The sequence below is a fragment of the Oratosquilla oratoria genome, chromosome 4 (genome assembly GCF_046742065.1).
Source record: "Oratosquilla oratoria isolate Oo_2021 chromosome 4, ASM4674206v1, whole genome shotgun sequence".
Taxonomy (NCBI): Eukaryota; Metazoa; Arthropoda; class Malacostraca; order Stomatopoda; family Squillidae; genus Oratosquilla; species Oratosquilla oratoria.
The window spans coordinates 21,991,164-22,008,007 of NC_134780.1; the positions used below are offsets into that span (position 1 = coordinate 21,991,164).

The 16,844-nt window shown below is 38.8% G+C and overlaps 2 protein-coding genes across 2 annotated transcripts; one reads left to right on the forward strand and one right to left on the reverse strand.

Annotated features, from left to right (window-relative positions):
- The first annotated feature begins 29 nt into the window (after positions 1–29).
- Positions 30–11,130, forward strand: LOC143024654 (calcium and integrin-binding family member 2-like). The gene is made up of 7 exons (XM_076183605.1): positions 30–213; positions 3,192–3,226; positions 3,655–3,802; positions 5,726–5,825; positions 5,988–6,082; positions 7,286–7,389; positions 8,014–11,130. The coding sequence occupies exons 1-7, from the start codon at positions 163–165 to the stop codon at positions 8,033–8,035; spliced, it is 555 nt and encodes a 184-aa protein (XP_076039720.1). The 5' UTR covers positions 30–162; the 3' UTR covers positions 8,036–11,130.
- Positions 11,131–15,264: 4,134 nt separating this feature from the next.
- Positions 15,265–16,089, reverse strand: LOC143024301 (uncharacterized). The gene is made up of 2 exons (XM_076183099.1): positions 15,686–16,089; positions 15,265–15,654 (listed from the first exon to the last, which is right to left on the reverse strand). The coding sequence occupies exons 1-2, from the start codon at positions 16,043–16,045 to the stop codon at positions 15,625–15,627; spliced, it is 390 nt and encodes a 129-aa protein (XP_076039214.1). The 5' UTR covers positions 16,046–16,089; the 3' UTR covers positions 15,265–15,624.
- Between the last annotated feature and the right edge of the window lie 755 nt (positions 16,090–16,844).

A 16,844-nucleotide genomic window follows, 5' to 3' on the forward strand; every position in this document is an offset into this window, starting at 1 on the left:
GTGATCGCTTGCAATCGCTTTCATCGATGACTATGTGTTGTTTATCAAATGGAAACTGACTGAAGAGCTGAGAAAGGATTTGATTCTTATCCAGAATTACAATACAATTATTCGTTCTTAAGGGTGAAAGAAATAGCGAAATACGTGTCAGGGTAAAACATAATGGGGCAAGGAAGCAGTCAATTCTCAGAAACGGAGCTTGAAGATTACCAGGTAAAGTAAGATGTGGCATTTAAGATTTTGACTTAATGTCTACGTAACCAAAATTTTCTTCAGACATTACATTAGTCTTGTAGGTTTCATGTCTCAAAAATTTTAGATTGGCATACTATACTAGTATAATATATACATATTTTCCAGCAATATTTTATAATTTCTGAAAAAATGTGAACATCTTATAAAATCTACACACTTCAGTAATGTTACAATGTAGGACTATACTGAGACTCTATAGTCACAGTGAAAGGATAGGATCATCATCATAGGTACAACTGATAGCACTTTTAAAAATATATTCTGAAGCCAAGTATTGAATACTTATTTATTTTAATGGCTATTTTCACTGAATGATAACCATAGCACAGCACAATGTTACTTTTTTCCCCTATTTTAACCACAGACACAGTGCAACATGAATCATGTATGAGTGATGCAACAGGAGAATGCTCCAAGTCACCAAGTTACTTACTTACTTAGTTTACTTAGTGGAGTTCTGAGGTCGATCCTCACAGCCGTAGTGGACTACCGCTGCTGCCAGTCCTGTTGTCCTTCCTTGCGAGGGTCAGTTGGTCTGGTAGTGTGTTTTGAGAGAACCTACTTATGGCAGTGTAGCCTGGCACTGGAGGCTCGTCTGGTACCTTCCGCAGGAACCTATCCAGTGCATGTTTGAAGCTGTCCACCGAGCATTTAGTTTTCTCTCTCACCTCCTTTGGGAGGGCGTTGAAGATTTTAGGACCCTCATGGCCTAGGCTGGTTGCCAGTAGGGTCTTAATCCTCACCGGGGCTCTTGATGGGAGAGTTTGTCTCTCACATTTACGCCCATGCCTTATACTGTGGTATGGCTTGATTGTAGAGGGCGTGGGGTCCGGAACAAGTCAATCAAGGATTTTCCATGTGTAAATGGCCCTGTATCTTTCTCTCCTCCTCTGTTGAGAGTATAGGCCTAGTGCTCCCAGGCGATCCCAATAGTTGAGATCTTGCATCCCTTTGATGCACCTGGTGTAGTTCCGTTGGACAGCTTCAAGCATCTGGATGTCTCCGCGTTTGTGTGGTGACCAGAGTTGGCTACAATAGTCCAGTATCGGTTGGATAAGCGACTTCCAGAGGGTAAGCATCACTTGAACCTCTCTTGAGGAGAAGGTCCTTAGGACCCAGCTGGCCATCCCTCTTGCTCTATTTACTGAGTGCATGATGTGGTGTTGGAAAGTGGCATCATCACTTAAGTGAATGCCCAGGCTTTTCACATGGGCTTTTGGTGTGATTTTCATACCTCTCTCCGTGTGCAGCTCAGTGTCGTCTTTAATGCCTTGATTTGTGCCATATCTCAAGACCTCGAACTTCTCATCATTGAATTGCATGTTGCTGTTGTTGGCCCATGCATAAACTGAGTTGAGATCGTCTTGTAGATGTTGCACATCCCCACTTTCTCGCACAGCATGGCTGATGTGGGTGTCGTCGGCAAAAGACAGGAGGGTTGAGTCCACCCTACTATTTATGTCATTCATATGGACAAGGAATAGGAGGGGGCCAAGCACAGATCCTTGTGGTACTCCGCTTATTACCTTGGATTCGGTTGACTTCACACCATCGACTGCGACTGCTTGTGTACGGTCTGTCAGAAAGTTGAAGAGCCAGACTCCTAGCTTCCCCGAGATTCCTAGATCTCTTGCCTTATGGAGGAGGACACCATGGTCCACCTTGTCGAAGGCTTTAGCAAAGTCTAGGAATACTACGTCAACATTTCTCCCCTCCGACAGGTTCCGAAGTAGCCAGTCATAGTGTGCCAGTAGGTTAGAAAGGCATGATCGACCTTTCCTGAAGCCATGTTGGTTCTCTTTGATGAGGTTATTTACCTCAAGGTAGGTGAACAGCTTGTCCCTTACACATTTCTCAATTACTTTGACAATATGTGATGTAAGGGCGACAGGTCGATAATTTTTTGGCAAGGTCCGGTCTCCTCCTTTATATATTGGGCTTATGATGGCTTGTTTGAGCAGTGCCGGGATCTCTCCTTTGTCAAAGGAGGCTAGCCACAACATATGTATTGGAGCTGCCAAGACCTCGCAGCATTTTAGGAGTAGGATTGCTGGTACACCGTCTGGTCCTGCTGCCGAGTTACTCCTAAGCTCCTTTATCGCCTTTTTGATGTCCTGTTCAGTCACTCGAATGTTGGTAAGCTGGTTCAGGTTCTTGGGCGTCTGGTTGAAGAAGGTTGTGGGATCAAGGATTTCCTTCTGTGTCTTAGGTATGCTGAACACACTGTTATATTGGTGTGCCAGTATCTGGCAGGTTTCCTTTGGGGCATCCGTTATATTGCCTTGTTCTGTCACTAGGGGCCCAATCTGTGACTTGGTTTTGAGGAACTTCTTACAGTAGCTGTAGAAGAATTTCGGGTTGTGCCTTATGTTTTCTATAGCTTGGTGTTCCTCTGTTCTTCTCTGCTCCTCGTGTGAGTGTTTAATTTTCTGCTCTATGTTTTAATTTTCTGCTCATTGGTCAGTTTTTCCAAGTATTTTAATTTGGTGTAAATTTGAAAACCTAATATAGGATATTTCTCATGTAGAGAAGAATCATTTACATAATTTCCCTTGCTCCTGTGGTTTCCATAATGGATTGGAACACGAGGATTGGCTTATGGTCTTATGACATCAATTTTATAATTTTGTAAATTAAATTAGACTATTTTCATTTGCCCCTGATCATAGTTGAAAATAATGTCCTTTGACAAATAACCTCTCAAGAATAAAAAAGAATAGGATAAAACTACCATCTGGAAACAATTAGAGATGGTAGTGTTATCAGAAATAATTTAATTCAGTGTTTAAGTAAATTTGGCAATGTTTGTTCAAGTCTGTTTGGCACATTGTGGAATGGAACTTCAGTGTTGCAGATGCCCTCTGATACTAAGATTCATCTCTACATACAAGATTTTAGAATACCAGATTCAATGGGACTTTTTCTTATCTTTACAGGATTTAACATATTTCACCAAGAAGGAAATATTGTAGTAAGTTATTTTTTTTCTATTCTTTTTAATTAAGGAAATAAAAGATGGTATTCAATTTGGTGTGATGAACAAAGTAATTTTACATGATAGTAATATTGTGTACCATTCACTGTTTAGCAACTTTCTCCAAGTGAAGGATAAAATTATTTTGTAATTTTATCATTACTTTCTAGATTCTCTTAACATTTAAAGCATCTGACCTTATTATGGACCAAAAGGTCATTAACCAGCATACTCTATCAATAACTCATTTAAATTCATTCTAGCATTAAACATTTTTTTATTTCAAGAATATTTTCATACATATGTTTAAAACAAATTCAGAAATTTGAGGATTTTCTTGTGCTTCAAGAAGCCTAGGTTAGATCTGTTAATTTTCAAGAAAATGCAATCTATGACATGACTGATAATTACTCTATTCTGTTCAGTGCACATAAAAGGTTTAAAGAACTGGCACCTGAGAAAGTAGGCCACAACCGGAACTCCAAACTGCCTATGGAAAAGCTGCGCACCCTTCCAGAACTTAGAGCAAACCCTTTTGCTGAACGTATCTGTCTTGTCTTCTCCTCCACTAAGGTAAGTCACAATAGTAGTAGTGGTGTAGGGAGCTATATTTGCAAAATAGATATGTGAATGAAGTAAAGGTTGCAAGTATTAAACTACATTCTTTTCCTTTTCTCCTTCCCTTCACACAGCACCCCTTCCTGAATAATCATTTTCATGTCCTATTATTTCCTACATATTCCTTTTTGTTTTTCTTTCTTCCTCCCTGTGGTGAGCAGCTACATGTGGTGGTCCTCCAAGATGGAAACCAGACAATCATCTCCCTGTTGTCCATCTTCAAAACCTGTCAGGACCCTCACTTCCATTTGGAGCGTAACCCTGAAGGGTTTGCTTCCACTCCTCAGACCAGACACAAGAGCTTTTTGTCACCTTTAACTATTTTCCCACATTTATCTTGTGGGTAAAAGTAAGGTGATGAGATGTACAAGGGGTGAAAGTGGCAGTAGACTGGAAGTGAGCATTAAGGGAGAGCGACTGGAGGAAGTGGATAGTTTTAGATACTTGGGTGCAAATGTGGCAGGAAAAGGTGGAGTGGAGGTGGAGGTAGAATGTAGATTGAGAGAAGCGAGTAAATGCCTTGGTGGATTGAAGAGTGTAATGAGGAATAGACATTTGGGAATGGATGCTAAGAGGAGACTGTATGAAGGAGTGATTGTGCCAACAGCACTGTATGGGGCAGAAACATGGAACATAAGAGAGGAAGAGAGAAGGAGTTTGAATGTGTTTGAGATGAGGTGTCTGAGAAGTATGATGGGGGTTACTAGGCTAGATAGAGTGAGAAATGAGGAGGTGAGGAGGAGAATGGGGGTGGAAAGGGAGTTGGGAGATAGGGTTGATGAAAGAGTATTAGGATGGTTTGGACACATGGAAAGAATGAGTGAAGAAAGACTAGTAAAAGAGGTGTGGAAGGCAGATGTGGAGGGAGTGAACATGAGGGGACGTCCTAGGATGAGGTGGATGGATGGGGTGAAGGGGGCTTTGGGGAAGAGGGGAATGTCTGTTGAGGAAGGACGGGTGAATGAGGTGGAATGGGCAGGGGGATGGGGGGGTGAGGTAGTATGTGTGAGCAAAATTTGACGCAGCCCGGAGGGATTTCTCCCCATCTTCTCCTTTTATGCATGGGGGGACAGAGAGGGGGGGTTGCCGATTTAATGAAGCGGCCTTGCTGTGGATGTGCTGTGTCTTGTGACACTGCTTCTGACCCAGGGCAGTGGACAAGGTGCAGGGATGACCCGTCATCCGGGAGGTGCTAAGATAAGAGGGAGGGTGGAGGGGTGTGGAGTGTATTCAGGGATGGAATGGGTGGGAATGATTTTATGCCTTTTTCTTTTTGGCTACCTCCCTTGTAAGGGGGAAAAACCCTTGGTATATGTATGTAACTATTTTCCTATGCCTTTTCACATAAGGAGAACTAACAATTGGTGACCTTTCCCCACCTTCTCCTTGTATTAGCTGAAAACATAGAAAGACCCACATTAAGAGAATGCAGACAGCAATTTACCAATTTCTTCCCAGAGAGATGTGTGGGAGGGCCCATGGGACCTTGTTGGCTACTGTATGGCTGCAGGTTTTCAGTCTTTGAAAATTGAGGCAACAGTTATCATTAACATGTAATCCATCTCTACAGTGTTATTATTACCTCTTCAAGTGCAATCAGACTTCCCTCTTCATATTTATCAGTGGAATTACACTCAGCAGCTTACCCAGCCACAATTCCTCTATCAGTAAAGACCAGCTGCACTCTTCCTTTTGTTTTCCTTTCTTTTTGCATATCAGTGTTTCACCTAGAATACGTCTCTGACAATGGTCATTTCTCAGTTTTCCTCATCTTCATTCCCATTTCTTTTCTTCCTACATTCTTCTTGTTACTACCTGTTGTCATAGTAATAATTAATTTTAATTGTAGAGTTTTGTCTTACATTCCTTTTCCCACAGGATGGAGACTGTACATTTGAAGACTTCCTGGACATGATGTCGGTTTTCAGTGATGCAGCACCCAAGTCTGTCAAGGCAAAATATGCCTTCAGAATATTTGGTGAGTTTAGCTTGTATTACTGGAGTCCCCCCCCCCCCTCCCATACATTTGCAATGTTCTGTAATGCCTCTCTGCCAGCCCTGTCATATATCCCCTCCAAATCCATGGAGACCTTAAGTACATTCTTCCCCTTTGCCAAAAAACATGTTATATTCCTCACAGATTTTGATGGAGATGACTACCTAGGGAGAGGAGACTTACAAGAAACCATTACCCGACTGATTGCACCCCAGAACTTTAATGGCGAAGACATGGAGGTTTAGTATATTTTTACCCAAGTTTACTTTACAGGATAGAGATTATTCTTATTCCAAGTTGGTTTTTAAAACTGATTTATCTAAATATCAGGCACTAGCCCACAGGTCCCATCTTGAACAATTAGTTGCTCCTGGTCTCTTGCAGGAAACCCATATCTCCCAGGAAATGAACAATGGTCACCAGATTGGCCCATAAATCACTCGAGGAAGAGATATTATGTTGTTGTCTGGGTAAGGCTAGAGTGGGGCAGTGTAGGATAAGATGTTTGTTGTCTTTTGTGTGGTGATTGCACCTAGGGAAACAACTCCATTCCAGTCACATAAACATTGCTCGTTAATTTTTTTCCAATTGTTATTGAAGTTATGCCATAGAGCTGAATTAAAGACATGTACACATGCATTTAGTTCACAGGGCAGGTACTCTACAACAGACCATCAAATAGAAATCACTCAAAAGACAGGTAAGAATTGCACTGACATGCTGATACACCTAAAGATCCTTTCCCTCCTTATAAAGGAGAATAGGACAGCCAAGGCATAAACCCACCCATCACCCATTTGTTGTTCCTTTTAGTTTAGCTCCTTGTGGATAAAGGGTCATCCATGTCCCCCACCTGCTTGGGTCAGAGGCATTGCAGCAAGACACAGCAGAACCACAGCAGGATCCAACAACTGAAACTGGTTTACCCCCACTGCTTCAGTACATGGACACTCACTGGCCCAGCAAGTTAGAGCATTGCTTCTTGCAAAGGAGGATGAGGTGGTGGCAGTTCGAAGGTTGCCACAGGCAAGTTGGACCAAGGGCATAGTTCATTAAATTCAACCCTACAAAGTCCTGTAAGAGGCACTGTCCTAGCCTCCTGATAGGATGAAGTTTGTAACAAACCAAATCACTTCATAACATGGCAGCCCTCTCTTTTCATCCACTCCAAAATTTACAGAGCAGGCAAGAAATCCTTTCAGGCCACCACACAAAAGACACAAACCACCTTGTAAGACCCCACTCCAAACAGCAATGCAAATCTCTTCAAGTTACATTGCATTGAAGTGGTGGCCATGGATTGTTTCCAGAGGCCTAGAGATCTCCTTCAAGTGAGAACAATACAACATATTGATCAATTTTGGCTTTAACAAAATTTGCCAAAATAATCTTAAATTCTGTTAAATGTTTCATTGTCTGACTTGCATTTTCATCTCTTGCAGACACTGATTTCCCGAGTGTTGCAAGAAGCAGATTTGGATGATGATGGGATGCTGGCTTATGCTGAGTTTGAGCATGTCATCTCTAAGTCCCCTGATTTTGCCAAGTAGGTTAATTTGACAAAAAAGCAATGTAGAGTGTGTTATGGATGTATGGGTTGGGGCGGGAGGGAGTCTGTTGAAGGTGGTCAAAAGCTTTTACATAAGTAGTAAATCATAAATGAGGTCAGATTTATTAATTTGTTATTATTTTTTCTATGGGAGGGGGGGTAGTCAAATTGGTGTGCTGGCATCTGGAAACAAGAATTAGTTATATGGTGATTTGAGTCCATGCTAGAGCATGTGGTGGCAGTAACAGCATAGTATTAAATTCCCAAGATCTGACAAAGACAGTTACTATTTAACCACCTTGCAGGAGAGGTAACAGCTGAAAAGTTTAGGATTGTTCTTGTCAACCCCATCAGCACAGGGGCACACTTTGTAATTTTTTTTCTGAATAATAATTGACATATCCATTATGCTTGAGGAGGACCCTTGGGTGAAAGGTTATAAACAAACATGATTAACATTATTCAATCAAGTAAGATTTTATCCAAACTAATGCTAGATATCTTTATGTTGGTAAGGAATGTCTCCTGGATTGAAGGTGTTAATCTTGTTAACATGTATTATTTTATATTGTGTTGCTGTCAATGAGGCTGCTCATTCTTTTTTTCTGTATTCTTTTTCAGCTCCTTCCGGATACGGCTCTAAGGTCATCAAGAGACATTTTACATTATTCAAGAATTGAAATACAACATTTACAGAATATTTAGTATAGTTCAGAAATATTCAGGTTATATGTACAATCACTGCAGTATATATTTGTCATTCCTATAGTTTACATTTTTTAAGGTAAACTTGAATACACTGACCACAAAATGGAGACTACATAAACATGGTATACTTGAATTTTGATTTAGAAGTTAGTTTACATTCCTAGTCAGTTTTATGTGTGTCTGTAAAGTGAAAACTGATCCTATGCTTTAGTAATTCCAATAGATCAGTTCTGACATGAGAAACTATAAGATGTTCCCTCTATCCTATCTACATATCTTTGGTGACCATAGGGAGAGCTCTGATTGATCCTTAATTCTCTGCCCCAACCACCCACACGTAGACTCTTGAGGCCCAAGAAGGGTATGTGTCTCCTCAATCATTAAAATAACTCAAGTTATCACACTGTTATGAGATGATTTGTTCATGGCCAGTGGGACACTACAGTAGAATTAAGAGATGGAAAAAAAAAAAAAATCAGACTCCCTGATCTGCCCAAGATGCACATGGTGGTATGGTATCTGCACAAATTAAATGAGTGGGAGAATACAGACCAATGATAAAATTGGTTCCCTGGCATGCAGAAAAAATGTACAAAGATATTAAAAGCACTGGACTTTCCATCATGTAAAGAAAGAAAATGAGGTAAAGATAGTAGTGTTCAGGTTAATAAAAGAATGTAGATAAAACTGATAGAAGATCTCTTGGTTTGGAACAGGAGAGCAACACAAATGGGAACAAATTAAAAAAGAACATTTGCTAAAAGATGTTAATAAAAAGTTTTCTCTCTAGATATATCAACTTCAGGAATAGCGTAGATGACAATATAGCTTGAGCTAAATTCATAAATTAATTCAGACCTAGGTGCAATAACTAAAGAAATGGAGATTGGACTCTATGAATGTAAGTACTTTACTGTACATTACAATTAGTGGGGAGCATGATGGTGGGCTGTTAAGCACTTGTTATTATAGTACTTTAATTGTATGATGTAGACATTATGTACACAGGTTCTTTAAACAAATCATTTCTATATGTATGTATATCAAAGGCTCTTTCCCACTTACAAGGTAGATGACTGAGTTGCCAAGTATTATTTAACATATACATTTATAGACCTTGAGAGATTATACATATTAGACTCCATACACCAAAGATTAAAAAGTTATGCTATACTTTCTAAATGTATTTGTGAATAGTTATGAGAAGATCAACTGTCTTTCAGATAGTTATGATGTACATCTTGATTGTAATTCAGTCATTATGTACATGTTAACATATGTACATTGTATTTAGCTAAAGGGAAAGTACCCATTAATCTTCATTTATCCAGCTGGATGTCCATTTATCTTCCCTTAGTGACTTATGGTCCTGCTTGGAGGCTGTTGTCAGTTACCTGAAGGCCATAGAGAGACTGATCGGTTGATGGAAATATCACCACATGCTTAATACAGTTTTAATTCAAGGAGTACCCATGGTCTCGTAGTTATCAGTAAATGTGAATTCATTATTGGCTTACAAATTAAAAAAATATATATATATATGGTGAGTACAATTTCTAATAATATACATGTTTATATATAATCTAGTTTCAGCTCTAACAAAGTCACCAAGGTGATAAACTAGATTTTTGTTCTAACACCAAATATACCTACCAGAGGGAAAGACTAGCGAAAATATAGTTTCTGATGATAAACACCCAGAAAATAAATCAAAATAGCAAAGGAGTTAATTATGGAATTTGAAAGTGAGCCAACTTAAAACAATACTGAACTGTACTTGTTGAAGTTAGCTGAGGTTCTAGTATATTTATTATAAATACAGTGAATTTTATTGGCCAGTATATTATTTTTACATATAAATATGCCAACAGTCTCTAGGTTCTAGTGTATTTATTATGCATACAGTGAATTTTACTGGCCAGTATATCATTAATTCTACATATAAATATGCCAACAATCCCTAGTGCAGTTATTGTTTCATGATGATGTGAGAGCAATCATTGTTATACTCCTCTCTAGTGCCAGGATCTTGCCATGACACCAACAGTTATTTTTCTTCATAATTATGCACAGTCAGCTGAAAAAAAAGTATCAAGTCCCCAAGTTCATGAAAGATTACAAACTAGAATGGCATTGTGAAATGCATTCCTGAATTTATACACACCTGAAATGATCTCTTGACTTTACAGGCGATATTGGTGTCTTGATACTATTAATGGGAACTATATATTAGCTTTGCTTTTCTCATGTGTTGGAGTAAATGGCATCAAGAGTGGCCTATGATGGTTTGCTATTGAGAGGAGTCGTTGCTTTTAAGTTAAACAAGATTGAGTCATTTAGAATGAGCCAAATAGACTGTGATTTATCAAAACATATTTTTAGATATTCAAGTAAAATCAGCTTCCTTAAGTTAATACATTGGGATAAGGAAGTAGAAGAACTGTAATCAGAATTTGAAACAATATATTAATCTCTGAACCTGAAAATGATAGATTTGAAGTGCAAGATAAGCAACAGTGTTTTATAGATTTAGCAGATCTAAGCCCTCTGAATTAGTATGTGTTATTTCTTGTAATTTGTGTACTAAAAAAAACAAACATAAACATGATCTTAGGTGGGCAGTTCTCAATGAAGTACATGGAGATAGGGTGTAGAATTGAACAAGTACATATTTAAACATGCAACGAATTTTTAGAATACTGTATATTTGGTAAAGTAAGATTCTCTGTTTATGGGCCAAATCCAGAGACTAGGTACCAGCCCCGTGGGGTACAAGTGCTGCTTTGCAGACTAGAGTATGCATAGGGTTGATTGAAGATTGGTGGTTTTCTATCCATCTTCTGTCTTCCTCATGATGGGCAGGACATCTTCTTGCACAACACTATTTTATCCTTGAGTGACCTGTGGGCCTGCCCAGTGGCCATTGTTGGCTACCTGTGGGCCTTTGTTCTCCTGGAAGACAAACCTGGAGCAATGGGTTGATTAACTGAAAGATTCTATGTTGTTTTTGTATGTTTTGGGATACGTACATACATACCAGGAATTTTCTCCTTTATAAGGGAAGTGGCCAGGCAAAGCAAATACCCACCCTAAACCCACCCAGTACCCATTTGTCACCCCTCCCATTTTAGCACCTTGTGGATGAAGGATCATCCATCCCCTGCCACACTATTTGGGTCAAAGGTACTGCAGCAGGACACAATATGATTACCTATGCCAAATTTCATTAGATAAAAAAATTATAAGCCCTGAAGGGACATTCATGTTTCCTCTGAAAAATACTTTAATTTCATTGGTTTAAATATTTTACAAAGGTGTTTACTTTGACTCTCTGAACCCCCTTATAAAGAAGGCAAATGTCCTTTAGTAATGTCTGTAAGATAGGAAGCCTGTTGCCTCTATGGTCATGGAGAAAATTGACAAAGGAAAAGCAGAACAATATAAGCTCAAAAAGAGGGGTTTCGTTTATAATTTATTTGGGTAAAATAGAGTATAGACAATAACAAAAGGCAATACTAACATGTCATCATATGTAAGGATACTTTTTGTTTTTATTATAGCATGATCATCTATCCCTGTTTTTACAGTGGGATATAGGAGTAGACCTTTTTATGTTTTCATAACTATGAACTTTATCTTACCACATATCAGTGGTTTTTATATATAATACATAGTCATGAGTGCTCAACACATGAGAATCTCAAGGTTATTAGTTGGATTTTCTTAACATTTTATAAAGGAATATATCATGTACCAAAGATGTAGAAACTGTAAAATATAAAAATTATATGTACTGAAGGACCAGACACAACTATGCCTCACTTTACGCAAGGGTTACATTTCATGCCAGCTTGCAATGTAAAAATTGCTTAATTTGAAATTATTTTCTACATTAGAATTAATGTAAATATGGGGTTGCATTACATGACTGTTTAACATTGCAGCAAAAAAAAAAAAAATACATTAGTCTAACATGGATAGGAATTGCAAAAACAATTACACCTTTCCCTTATTGATGATGATATTACAAAAATGTATAATTTAAACTTGCACAATAAACGAGGTAGGTTTGTGTGTGTGTATATATATATATATATATATATCTTACTCTAAGTCTTATGTGTTATTTATGAAATGTGTATTGTATCCCATATGTACTAATAGTTTTACATAAAAACAAATATATGGATTTTGGGGCGCTAGTACTGTACTTTTTATTTTTCCTGAATTTCTTCTTACATTAATTGGAAACAGACATTTTTTCTGGTCACTTCTCCCATTTAAATGATAGACTATTGGTTGCACAGTATATTAAGTAGAAATATTTAAAATAGCCTACACAATTTTTTTCTTTATAGAAAAATAAGCAATTATATATCAAATAATATTCTAAATCAGAAACTACATAAAACATTTATTTGAAAATCAAATACTTGAAAAACGCTTTTTCCACCTTACAAGGGAGGTAGCCAAGTAATAATGCATATACCCAATCCCACCCATTTCCCTTCCTTTCCTTATGAACTTTTCATGGATGACAGGTCATCCTTATATCCAGCCCACTGTCCTGGGTCAGAAGCAATGTAGCAAGACAGTAACGCCGCTTCATTTAATCGGCGACCCCTCTCCGTCCCCATATGCAGAAAAAGAGAAAACTGGGAGAACATCCCTTTCGGCTGCGTCAAAATTTAATTCACATAGAGTATCTACTCCCTATTCCCCATCCCTTCCTTGCATCGCAGTATCATCTATACACATTTTCAATTATACAAAATTATATAATAACATGAGTATGTGACTTGATCTTAGCGAGCCGCGTGAAAACCTTTGATGGGCAGTAATTTGCCCACCCCTGGGTTGCATTTCACTTGCGCATGTGCAGATGAAGCCATCCATGACCCAAGAAATTGTATGAAAAAAAAAAAAAATCATAGTGGACCACCCATCATTTGTCTCTACTAAACCCTCTATTCATAATGGAATGAAATGCTTTTGTACTATTGTTGTCCCTCTCTTCTACTACCCCCTTCAAAAATGGTAAGGCATCTGGGTTAGATGACTGTCATGTGTTTATTCTAATAAAAGGAAATAGTTATAGTGAATGCCTGAATTGTACGAGAACAAATTATTTTCATGCATATGATCGTACGAGGCGATGTTTACATTCGGTCGGACACGTCCGCGCGTTGCTGTTTATGTCCTATGCAGCCGAGTAAAGTTTACACTGCATCGATGAATGTGGTTCGGAGTATCGGAGTTTAGATGATTATTCTTTTTTGCATTAATTAGACAATGCATATGTAAAACTATCTACACGCACAAAGGGCCAGTACAGCTTGTGTGAAATTTGGAGGGGGGAATGCATTGCATGAGGTGAAGGTGAGGCTGTGTAATATGGTTGTTCAATATTTGGATAGGATGGTAAGGGATACGCGAGGGAGCTTGGCAGGGGACTGAGGTTGGGAAATGAGAACGTAGAGAAATTGGAGGTGAGCCTCCAGGTTTGGGGGTTTGTAGATGACTGCGCTTACATGAATGGGAGGACAGACGGCATTTGATGATAGTTTGTAAGGGTGTGTTAAAGGAGAAGGCCGAGAGTAATGGTGAAGGAAGTGGAGTTTGTACTCGGGGGGGTCACATGTGGCATCGACTGGAGGAGGGAAGTAGAAAGTGAAGGAGACAAGTAAATACCTGCACGCTGTATGGAGGAGAGACAGAATTTGAAGCAAGCAGAAAGGAAGACCCTAAACGTGTTTGAAATGGAGTATTTAAGAAGTATAGCAGGTGTTACGACGATGGATAGATTGGAGAACATGATGAGGCAGAGAGCTGGAAGACGGTTAGATGAGGTAGCTCATGTGGTTCTCAATATGGAGGCTATGATTTGCTGTTACAAATCATACATATGTAAGGAATAAAAAAAAATGTCTTGTCCGAGGAAAGTAAGATGATTAGGCTAGGATTGTCAACTTCTTAGAGAACAGTTTCCCATCATGAACATTTTATCATTATTATTTTTATACATTGATTTTTTTTATCATTACTATCATTGTTATTACTATTTATTTTGAATTGTGGGATTTGGGTGAAAACCGAAGGATTCACGAATGTCGAGAATTTATGAAGGAGTGAAAAAGGTTGATAACTACAAAGGTAAATGAAAGATTGCCGAGATGGTTTGGACAAATGGTATGAGTGTGTGAAGAAAGAAAAAATAAAATATTGTGAAAAATAAGAGCAGGTGGAGTGAACTAGAGAAAGACCAAAGATGATATGGATTGACGGGTAGATGGCGCTGGAAGCAAGAAATATGTCTGTCGAGCAAGGAAGAAATTGGAACAAATGGGTGATTGTAAATGGCCTCAGGGGGTATTGTTCTGGTTTGATCAGCATTTTACTTATCTCTTTACTTATCTTTTACAAGAAAATGAGGGAGGTGGGGCCTGCTGCGGAAGCGCTGTCTTGCTGCATTGCCTTTGACCCGAGCGGTGTGGCAGGCGTCAGAGATGACCCTTTGCCCACAAGGTGCTAAGGTGGACCGGGGTGATGAATAGGTGTCAGAGGGGTGTGGGGTGTGTGCACGCTTTGATTTGGTAGCCCCCTTATAAAAGGATGGAAGAATGCCTTCTGGTGTGTGCTGGATAGTCTGTTCCTTGGAGTAATGTAGCAGCTGTAGTTGTCCCTGTATCCAGACTAGAGGGTACCAAGGTCGATAAAGGTTAAGAAACTCTAGTCTAAACATAACGAACATCTACTGTGCGAACGAGCCGATTTATTACACAATAGGGCCATTCACGTGGTCAAACTGTTTGACAAACATATTTGAAGCGGTGTCAGACGGTCAAACTAAACGATCCAACCTTAGTGCGACTCGTGCAGTTGAGCAAAGATGCTTCTCTACCAAGACATATTGAGCCGTATTCATAAAAATGAAGGATATCCTTGCAAGCATAAGGTAGAAGTATAAGGTAATGCTCTCAAGCAAAAGGTAGAAGTATAAGCATATCCTTCTTTCCATATTCATAATGATTACCTTATACTTGGGAGGATAGCCTCCAAGCAGAAGTAAAAGAATGACTCGTGTTTCGGGAGCGCCGGGTTACATAGTTACATGTTTGAACGTGTCGTTACTCGTAAGATTTCTGATGTGATGTCCCTGTTTCCTGTACACGAGTTTACTATTGCGTTTGAGTTGGCCAAAGCATCGCTCAATTATTACTCTTTCTTTTTTGAAAAGCTTGTTATATTTTACCTCAGCAGGAGATGTAGGATTCCGAAATAAAGTCATGAGACATGGCTCTATCCCATACCTGTCATCACCAAGTAGCACAACATTACGTTTAGTTCTTAATTGTAAACACACTTGTGAATTTCTCCATATCCTCGAGTTGTGCACGGATCCAGGCCAACTAACATCAACACTAGTGAACATTTCTTTGGTATTACAAGTGGCTTGAACATTCAGGGTAGACCGACCTTTTCGATTAATGTACTCATCTCCATGCAGTTTTGGTTTCGGTATCCCTATGTGAGTACAATCGATGACACCAATAGCTGTCGGAAACATATACTTCCCTTGCCATACCTGTTTTGCCTCTACTAATTCGCTGTTGGTAGTTGGAAACTTTATCCATTCATTCGCATGAGCAATTATGCTATCAACTACTGCATTCACAGTCCGTGATACCGTAGCTTGGCTAACACCAAGTTCTTGACCGATACCTTTTTGATAGCCAGGATCACTGAGATAACGCAAACATATCTTCATTCTATGGACAGATGACAAGGCGCCTCCCCGAGTTTCTTCATTGGTGCTTAAAAATCTGTCCGCAAGCCACTGTACATTTTGTTCTTCAAAACGGAATAACATCTTAAAATCACGATCAGGTGTAGGTAAACGGGGCATGTAATGTTTAACTTGCCTCACATCCACAAACTCTGCCATCGTGCTGAGAGTTGGACAAAACAGCCTTTCAATTCTAACTGTAGTCTGCTACTGACCAGACTCAGCCTTCTTGAAGCAGATGCTCTTTATTTGAAGTAAAGGGTCTTGTTTATGTATAACCATTTACTTTTATGCGATTATAAGGTTATGCTTTTGCTCGACAAGTAAAAGGTTTTGCTTGAATTTTTTATGAATACAAGTAGAAGAATTTCCTTCATATTTTGCAAGTATAAGCATATCCTTTTCTTTATGAATACGGCCCATTAATTGCTATTAATTTAGCGGTGGAAAAAATCGAGGTGGATAAAGGACTGGTTGATGAAGAGACCAACATTCACATATCAACTTATCGATTTAAAATTAAAGCTCTTTACGTCTATTTCATTGGCATATTCATTCGATTTCACCTCCCATAAAGCTGGATGTCATATTTGTGGATAAATTCCGACAACACCTCCGTCACTCCTCTTTCCATTATATTCCTTCACATTCATGTTTTCGAGATGTAACTGTTATTTGAACTTCAAGGTGATATCTAGGCAGGAAACAATATTTGTCGTTAAAATATAATCTATGAAAAATAAGGAAATAAAATAAAATAAACACAATGAAGCAAACTATAGTAGCAAAGAAAATAATGAGGATCACTAAATGAAATTGGCTAAAACGTAACAATTCATAAAAATGGCGTCCTTCATATACACTTCTACCCATTAGATATCTTAATAAAAGGCGTTCAAAACAATTATAATACTAGATTAATAAATTCAATGAGATATGCCAGTCTTTCAGTCCTCAA